The 9,557-nt window shown below is 46.4% G+C and overlaps 1 protein-coding gene across 1 annotated transcript in view; it reads right to left on the bottom strand.

Moving 5' to 3' along the window:
* Positions 1–1,144: 1,144 nt before the first annotated feature.
* LOC8024287 (glutamate receptor ionotropic, kainate 2) overlaps positions 1,145–9,557 on the bottom strand; it is a 326,542-nt gene continuing 318,129 nt past the window's right edge. The window contains exon 14 of the mRNA XM_042291446.1: positions 1,145–1,454. Within this exon, the coding sequence (XP_042147380.1) occupies positions 1,317–1,454 (138 nt within the window). The 3' untranslated portion in view covers positions 1,145–1,316. The remainder of the gene's footprint in view (positions 1,455–9,557) is intronic.

Here is a 9,557-nt window from a genome sequence, read left to right as displayed (position 1 = left end):
ATTAATCCGAGGAGCGAACTAAGATCCAAATTCCAACTGTGTGCTCTGTGCTATCATCGTTGTTTGCGGTCTCACTAAGATAATACTTTTGCCTGTTTGTCTTTACTCGTGAATATTGACACTACTGGTCAAACAAACCATTTCGAGCTTAGAAAATTGACGTTCAATGTACCCCCAGCACTTGTCTCGAATAGTTTCGCGAAGCTTCACTCAGACAGATTCGCACAATGATTATCACCTAATGACGTCTCATTAACACCGTCCAATAAAAAATCCGCGGAAGGTCCATACCTTACATTAATCGTATTATCATATACCAGCAAAGTCTTCTTTTCTTATTCTTTGAAACCGTAAAGGAACATTTGATACCTATGTATGTAACAAAAAAGAAAAAAAAAATCTCGCAGACTGAAGAGTAACATGAAGGCAAAAGCGACGACACGTGTAAATCAGGTCATACGGGGCATCAGCCAAAAAGCGCATGGGGACACCTTCAGATGAAAGGATGATACATTAAGAATGAATGAAATGGCTATTTACAAAACCCCCGGAAAACTCCCCCCCCCCCCCCCCCCCCCCCCCCGTTCCCGTTTGTGAGCAGACACAGAAGCCACAGAGGCGAAGTCTCGCGACACTTCCCGAACCGAACATATGTACAATACGTGATAGCGTATCTGAAACTGTACACTGTCTGACCATATTTTTTCACGAATTCACAACGGTAATCTGTCTCAATAGACCCTTTTCAAAAGTACATCGAGCAACACTGGCGGCCGTCATCTCTGTGGACATCGCTTCGTGCGCGAAGCGTGCGATAGGATCCGAGTTGACGCCGAGCGCTCATTCAGCACTCGTGTAGAAAACATTTGGACCCCAGCACGCGCCTAACACTGACGCATTACTCGTGCTCGATGCACGCCCACAATATGGCGGCTTCGGGTTATCGACGCGGCAGCTGTACGGGAGGGTTTCCACTTTTGAAAAGGGTCTATTCTGGCAGAGCTCATCCCTAAAAATCTCGGTCGGAAACAGAGATTACTGCTCTGCGGGGTGTCCGTCGTTCAGCGACGCTCGGAGGTTAACCACACCACCTGAAACAAAGTGCAACCCGGGGAAGAAAAAAAAAAGTGTCTGGACTCGTGTGCAGGAGCTTTTCCGCAGAATGTCCGGCATTGCGGTGGCACACACGATCGATTTCTTTGGTAAACAGAGTCCTATGGCGGCAGGAAAGCATCGTGTCCTAGAGCAGCGAGTCACCAGAAGGCCTCTGGGATGTGCGTGGCAGTCGCAAGCACATCTGGTGACCCGGCGTACTGCTAGGACACGTCCGGACGCTGCGCGTCGGCCGTGTCCACGATGTCCACCTTCAGGACAGTCGGCGGCAGGACAGAGATGGCGTTCTCCGCGGACATGGACTGGTTGCTCAAGGACGTCTTCGATTCCTCTCGAGAGATCTGCGAAGAAAAACAAAATATAGCGCCGGCTCTTTGCCGCGCCCTGCAAATACACTGCAGCGACAGCCGAGACGCTGCACGCAGAAGCGGAGTAGCGTCACGCTACATTTAACGGACGGTGCTCACGTGACACTAGAGAGTTTTCGTAGAGCACGTCCCCCCTCCGCTAAGCTCTCCGCAACGAAGAAGCCATGCGCCTGCGCGCCGATGGCCTTGACTGTAGAGTTCCTGGTATCGTTCCGGGTTGCGGAGGGCGTTGCGGTACGGCGAAAATGATCTACGATAACTCCCTACTATGGCATCCCGAGATTCCGTGACATTGCGTGACACTGTGATCTCGCAATTTCCGCTAAATTTAGCGAAAATATTTTCTAGCTCAATTTAGCGTCGAAATTTCTTCGCTAAATGACGTAACAATGTCGAGACTGCGATTTCCCCCAAAAGTTAACGAGACAATTGTCTCGCTCTATTTAGCGGAGAAATTTCCCCGTTAAGTTCAGCTGGTCACGTCGTACTCGCATGCAACACACACGGGATATCAGCCGCGGAACCTGGCCAATACGGGCTACCGCCGTAAAACAAAACAAAGCAACATAAATTAATTTTCTAACTCGCGCATCTTTCACGAGGTGCAGAATTCTGCGATGCGTCCACAGGTATTAAACAGCCGAGGTTATATACCACGACTTTCTGTAAGACAGAAAATTACTTCACTTCCTTCCTCTCCGAAACGGCAGTCTGTCCTTGCCGAGACACTTATGCAGCGAGATTAACATTCGCATCACGGGGTGTATATACATGCTGCCATGACGTTACATCGCTGCGGTGGCGCTGCTGTCGGCACGGCGCGTGCTCAGACGCTTCACTTCAAGCGAATCTGGTTTCTGCGCATGCGCAGTGCGGTGTGGCAAAACGCTGAGTTGTTTGTAAGCAACGCGTGGGTCTAGGTCTACACATCGGTGCGAAAATTTTGCAGAACTAAACTCAAGTTCTGGACGCGAGCGTGATTGGTCTCAAACCGACTTCCGGCAGATTGCGTCTTTAGCTGGACTGAAGTTAGATATACCAGGTTCCCGAACGTTTCCTGATTCTGCAATCGCTGCAGAAGCTCCTAACCAGATATTGTTTTCATCTTATAACTCTCGAGTGCTTGGTTTCTCCTAGCCAGGTTAGTTCATCGTCTGCAAGCGAGATACGAAAAGCCCAAAGTGTACTGTGTCAAATATACCATTTCACTAATCGCTTCCTGAGCGACCATATCTGCTACTGGGCTGTAAATCGCGCCGCAAGCACGAGCAACGCAGTGCTTGCGTCAACTACCCAGTGACTCGGCATTTTTATCAGGTGGATGAACGTTATAAAAGTTCACAACGTAAAGACGCCAAGAAGGCCCAGGTATCAATGAATAGGGGGTTGTTTCCGCAATGCATCACGCTGACTCCAATCAAAAGATTCCCGAAAGAATGATGTTTATCTATCTAGACGTTCGGTGTTCACGGATCCCCGGTTGACGTGTTCATATCGGTTTATTGTTACGGAGATTCAAACTGAAAGTTTAGTCACTCGTCAAACATTTTCAGATGGTGTATACCTCATTGCAATCAGTAATTTGCAAAGTTAAGTATCGGTTTGCCAGTGAAATTTTTATCGCCCAAAATAATTCGATCTTCGTTAAATTCTGCCTTCGTCACCAGATAGTGAATTCGACCACCCAGGGTTTGTTATCGGACATACAGAACAATCTTACTTGTCATGCACTCCTTCTCACATTATGTAATTGGTCTGGGGTATTGGAACATTGAGTGTGCATATCGAGACGCTTTTATCACGAATTAACTCCTCGTTTCAATGGCAAAACCAACGGCACCACCAATAAAACACCGTAGTGCAAAATGATTTCGGGTGCGATGACGTATTTCAAATACCGCTATTGCGTAATAACTTAATTACCTCCTTCTGGTCTCGAACAAATGCTAGACAAATGGATTTGGTAAGCTGGTTGATCAATAAGTTTTGCCTCCTAGGCGGTAACTTTTTTAATTCAGCGATGGAATTGACAGATGTTGCATTTGAATACAATTGTGGAATCTCCGCTTTCCCATAGAAGGACATAACATTTCAATATAGACCTCGTCGGCGGCGATTTACTGCAGCTACCGGTGCTCTACTCGTCGCATGCCGCCGTAGATGATTGAGGGCGGCTGTTGACGACACCAACGGCGCACTGCATCGGTAACCTCTTTGTGATACGTAAACCGTGTACCCTTTAGATCAGGGGCAGGCAACCTATTTCAGCGGCGGGCCGAGGCATCCCAAAGCCGGCAAGGAGAGCGCCGGACGACGAGTCGCGATGGAAAGGGGGGAGGGGCAAAGAAGACGCATAAATTAAGTGAAGACGTTCTCTTCCCAAGGAGGGGTGCCGGACAATCTCCATTTGACGTCAAAATTGCCGCGTGGTTCTTGACTCTTTTTGAGTCTGTGTGAGGAAGCGGCAGAGGGGTAGGGGGGGGGGGGGGGTGCTTTTTTGGTGTCGTGCCGGAGGCCGCATAAAACTGCTTCGCGGGTCCTGGGTTGCCAACCCCTTCTTTAGATAATCCTGATGTTTTAAACCCGAGGCTGCGGTGAAGGAAAAATAGGAAACTGAAGTCGTAGAAAAAAGGCACGGGAGCGACGTCTCAAACGCAGCTAAATCGTTTATTTTCTCTCGCTCGTTATAAACCCCCGATAGACACCAACAACTCCCTCACCACAGTCTCAAGTTTTAAACGTCACGATTAAATATCACCAGCTCGCCGGCACATGTATTGACTTTTCATTACCCAATTTAGATATATCTTTATCTTGGGAAAAGAAACACCAAAAGTCTGACGGCGGGATGAAAACATCTTGGAACTGCTGCTCCTCCAGCGGAACGTTGAACTCGTCAACAACGGCTCTCAATGAGGAGTTTTCGTAAATCGTTTTTGCCGACCCGCAACGCTCTCCGCAACGCGCTACGATACCCGGAACTCTACAGCCAAGGCTATCAGCGCGCAGGCGCAGTAGCGGCTTCTTCGTTGCGGAGGGCTTAGCGGAGGGGGAAACGCGGTCTACGAAAACTCTCTAATCATCCTCGACCGCATGCGGAGAGTAGTGCACCGCCGCACCGGTAGCGAGAGTGCATTGTTGCCGGTGCGGAATAGAATTGAAATGTTACGTGCTCCTTGGAAAGAGGAGATTCCAAACTTTCATTTGAATGCGACATCTTTCAATGCCATCACTGAATAAAATAAGTTAGAGCCTAGTAGGCAAACCTTACTGATCACCCTTCGTATTAAATTAAGGTTCATCTTTATATTTTAACACTCTTCGATGAACTGCGTAAGTGGTTAAAAACAGTGTCGAAAATATAAATCAAGAGGATTTACATCGTGATTCAAAACACTATTTATATCGCGATTTAAATCAGACCAGTTTTACTCTGATGATTCAAATCAAAGCCTTCTTGCGAAACAAATCCAAATGATATATTTTTATTTGCTGTTTGCCTATCATTCGATGCTTTCTATGTGCATTTGCTCGAATGAATCATCAAGCAAGGATGATTTGTATCAGGCTGCACACGAGCAATAAGCAAGCAATGCACCTCTGAGCAAATCGGAGCAATGAGCTTTCTTCCTACCGTGACCTTCGTTTGACTGATTGAAAGCAAAATCAAAACTCTAAATCAGAAGCAAATAACATATTTTAGCTAGTTAAAATTACAAGCTGCTTTTGTTTTGGTATTGCTGGGTTTACATCAATAAAAAGTTGCTAAAAGGTTACTTTACTTCAGGTTACAGTAACTCCTTCTTTTGCATAGTTTTCGGTGATCGGACGGATTGATCATTCAATGTGCCATGTTTGAAAATACATATTGTTATAAAGGGTCGGTATTTTCTAGGTAAAAGGATTTCAATTAAATTAATTTAATTAAAAAATAATTTGATTCAAATAAAAGAAATGCAATCAAGTTATTCTCAAGAAAATCGTATTTTTTTACCCTGGATAAAAAAAATACAAGCGCAAACATAAAAAAATGGTAGAATTCTGGCATAGTTAGCTTCTTCTTGGTCGTTATTTATTTATTTCATTGGTATTACCTGCATCGCCTTGGAGGCATTATTGCAGAAAGAAGTTATAAAAAAAAACTTTTTTTCAGGTGAAAATACAGAGGGAAACACATTTTCATTGTGCATGTTCCATTGTAATGCTGCTCGGATAAAAATGATCCACAACAAGAGTTAATAGTTGCAACTTTGTATTGATGGTAAACTCTTTCTGACACTTAGAAAGGACATCGGTTGTAATTTTCTTTATTAATGCAAGCTTTATCGTTATATAGACAATAAAAAAGTTTTAAACTTAAACTTTCTTTCGTCTGCATGAGAATTGCAGTTGCCAGTGTAGAGTTCTTGGGATTGGGAACTAGGTTGGGTTTCTAAGATTGCAACCGAAGTTGCTTAGGTAGAGGGACCAGGGCTCGTTGAATTGCAAATATGTATCACATGAAGTGAATAAAGTTGGAGTGGTTAAAGCAAAATGTCCGGGATAAAAGACACCACTCAATTAGTAAAGTCGAGCTGTATATGACTCTAATTCTACTCATGTTGAATATAGTCTGCCCCGCATGCTACAAAAGAAAAAAAAAAGCCCCTCCAACAAAAGTCTTTGCTCGTCATGATTGGTGGTTTCCTCCTCCTCACCAGCGTTCACTCTGCTAAAGTGGAGAGAGTGCAAGGCTTTGTGAGAGGAGTTTTTTCTGGTTTTCTTAACCTGCAACATAATAAAGTAAATATACAGAGTTGCAAGCGGATATTTTCAGAGTTGCTGTAAGACAGAACTGCTAAACGGTAACGAAGAAGAAAACGAAAGTTATTTACATCACTTAAAATTCTCTCGCAAGTTTTGTGTAACACTCCCAAGGGTACTAGCAAATGTTCCTTGAACGGGCCCTGCAAACTGTTTCACTTCGTCAACGTATTTTTCTGAAACTATTCCTAGCATCGAAAGGCATTTTCCAGTTCCTAGTCCTTGCGATAGATGACGCCACGAAGAAATCATTTTCTCTCCTGCCGTTTGGTTTCGCATGAAACATTCCAGAGATGTGTGCCGTCTATAGGAGCCATTAAGGTCAATCAACTTTCTTGGAAAGCGCTACATCACGGCGTTTTCGTGGTTTCCATGAACGTGTCAGCACTGACTGATTCAATCAAGAACGAAGAATGTGTCGCGACACTGCGCTTTTAGTCTGTGCATGTGTGTATTTGTCGCAACTAGTTATTGAACTCACTCGGACTAAAGTCCCTTTATATGGAAAAGTAGCGACATCCTTTGAAGAATGCCGCCTACTATCTTGGACCGATCCAGGCGGCGCTACCGTCGACGCGCGAGCGCGAAAGAGCAAACTATAACAATAAGAGTGTGCATGAGGGACGAGGAATCAAATGGAATGCATATGCTGTCGAAGTGCAGTGCATGCTATGAGCTCATGTCGCCAATCAAATAACGCCGACTGTGCAACGTCACGGCTTTCATCGTCTTTCTTTGAGCACATCCTTCGAGGCAGGTAGACCGTGACAGTGCGTTTTTAGCCTGTGTGTATGTATTTAGGTGTCTTTCAGCCTTTGACTGCGCTCTGACTTTAGTATAAGAAGGCCGTCTGCTTTCTTTGGCCAAACCAGGCGGCGCTGCATTCGACGCGCGGGTGTAAAAAAGCCAAACATAAAGATAAAAGGAGTGCGCGTCAGAGGAGGAGGGAGAAGATGTCGCTACCTTTTTTTATTCAGGCGCATTAACTCGGACTTCACGTGAAACGGAGTGTAGTAAGACCAATGGCGCCACTGAATGTTCGAAGGGTTAGAATAGCGAAACGTTTAATCTTCATTTCAGGGCGGCGCTGCAGTCAATGCCTTCAAAATGGCGGCTCTGTGAAACTGAAACGGATAGCGTCCAACGGGCTAGTAGGCAGAGCCTAGTAGCCCGTTGAAGAATGGTCTGGATTTTTTTTTTTCGTACGATCAATCACGGGCTAGTTAATATAGAAAGCATAGCGAAAAGAAACAGTATATCGATTTTCAACCGGTTGTAAACCGCCGGCGAATCAAAGTGTTTTTGCATGTTTTTTTTCGATTTGTTTTATCCCAACAGCAAGATGGGTGAAGCCAATCAGATCATTCGATTGGCTTGATTCTTCACTTTGCTTGAACATGTAGCGCCATCTTATCCGGACTTATCGCAACTCTGAGAGGGCCCACGGCTGCAATAACCTCCATCTCGAGCTCGAACGTCCGAGTTCCCGGCTGAACTGTGACGCAGCGGTCGTGCCCATTCCTTGGGTGGCACGTCCTATCTAATGTTGCCCTTTTCGACTACTAGCCGCGCTGACTGCCAACCACCCGAGGCGCCTCCTGTTCCCTTCCCTGAGAAAATGGAATACGGTACACTGAAACCATCCAGTGGCTCTATGCGGAGCGTAAGTTCGTCTGCTTCTTGAGCAGGGGCGGCGGTGACGTCAGAACGCCGAGCTCCGATTAACTGTGATAGAGGGTAAGTAGACCTCACAGCAAGCTGCCTTGAGGTCTAACAACAATCCTTCCAATCGGAGCCAGTCAGAGCTCGGCGTTCTGACGTCACCGCCGCCCCTGCTCAAGAAGCAGACGAACTTACGCTCCGCATAAGCTCCGAGACGTTTCGGTAGCACCCTCTGATGATCCCCATATATATAGGTGACAATACGAACAAGACAAGATTTGCCTCGTCGTGACGTTACGTGTTGCGGTCCTAGCTACGTAGCATCAGTTGCGACAAGTTCGATGATGTGTTCAGAACGCAGGGTGGAAGCAAGGAGCCACCGCATTCTTAAACCAACATGTCGAAGTTGAGCCACTGACAGGATTAGAACGACTGGGCGTCTCTTTCGAATGCCTTCAGCGCGCCCTCAATGCCCTCTGCCGTGCTTTTTTTTATTGGGTGCGTGCGTGACGCCCAAGTGCTATCGAGGGTAGAAAACTCGCACTGGGGCGGGACAACTGAAGCTCTTCCCTGCCGTCCTCCTCTTGTCTGTGACTATAGTAGGAACCTTCATGTGGTATCGACCCGCAGCGGCGTCCGCTGTGCGCGTTGGCAGATTTAAACGCGCTCATGACGACGCTAGCGTAGGTGAAGTCAATGACCCTTCATTTGAAACGCCGGAAGATTGGTAGAACTTTCTCTGACATCGAGCCAAGTTTTGAAAAAAGACTAAGCATCCGCCTCTTCATCTATGATGTGCATAGCCAGGGACTGTGGTTTACCTCGCGGCACAGAGGGTGCGCCTCTTATGATTCAGTTGGGATCAGGACAATATGGTCCCGGACAAAATGGTCCCGGATATTATGGTCCCGAACAAAATGGTCCCGAGTGCTAGGCCGAACAAAATGGTCCCAAATCATTTTCGCGGCATTTTCTTTTTTTATTTATTTTTTCATGATTTTCACAGGTTTGTAGATTGCGTGCATTTATTTTTCCTGAACACTTATGACTTGAGCCGTTGGTTATTTTTAGAGCGCAGCTCTTAGGCGCCCGTTTCCGGCTTGAGCGGCGTCGCCGTGGGCGTAGCCGTCGGCGTAACCGTCCGGTGCATTATGGGACGCGTGACGTCACTGATGACGTCATCGACATCGTCATCGTCACTGATGACGTTATCAGTGACGTAACTGATGACGTCATCGGCATCGTTAATGATGACGTCACTAGTGATGATGACGTCATCAGTGACGTTATTGATGACGTCATCGTCACGTGACCCCCGTGACGTCACGTGACACCCGTGAGGTCACGTGACCCTCGTGAGGCGACGGCGACGCCGCACGGAGGGAGGAGTAGCAGGCAGGTGAGGAGGAGGGAGAAAGGATATACCTTCCCCTCGGTACCCTTCCCCTCCTCCTCCTCAACAGGTGTGCTCTAATTCGGCGTTACAGGGACTTGTAAACGGCTTTCATTTTTTAAAGTTACTTTTTATCGCATGTTCTTCACAGGTTTCAGTTATTAAATGTGATTCACAAAATACTTATGCTGCGAGCCGTTTGTCAATCTAGAGCTTAT

The sequence above is a fragment of the Ixodes scapularis genome, unplaced genomic scaffold, assembly GCF_016920785.2.
Source record: "Ixodes scapularis isolate PalLabHiFi unplaced genomic scaffold, ASM1692078v2 PGA_scaffold2__306_contigs__length_199485367, whole genome shotgun sequence".
Taxonomy (NCBI): domain Eukaryota; kingdom Metazoa; phylum Arthropoda; class Arachnida; order Ixodida; family Ixodidae; genus Ixodes; species Ixodes scapularis.
Note: the sequence above shows the minus strand (reverse complement) of the source record. Positions and strands in the feature narration are given on the sequence as shown.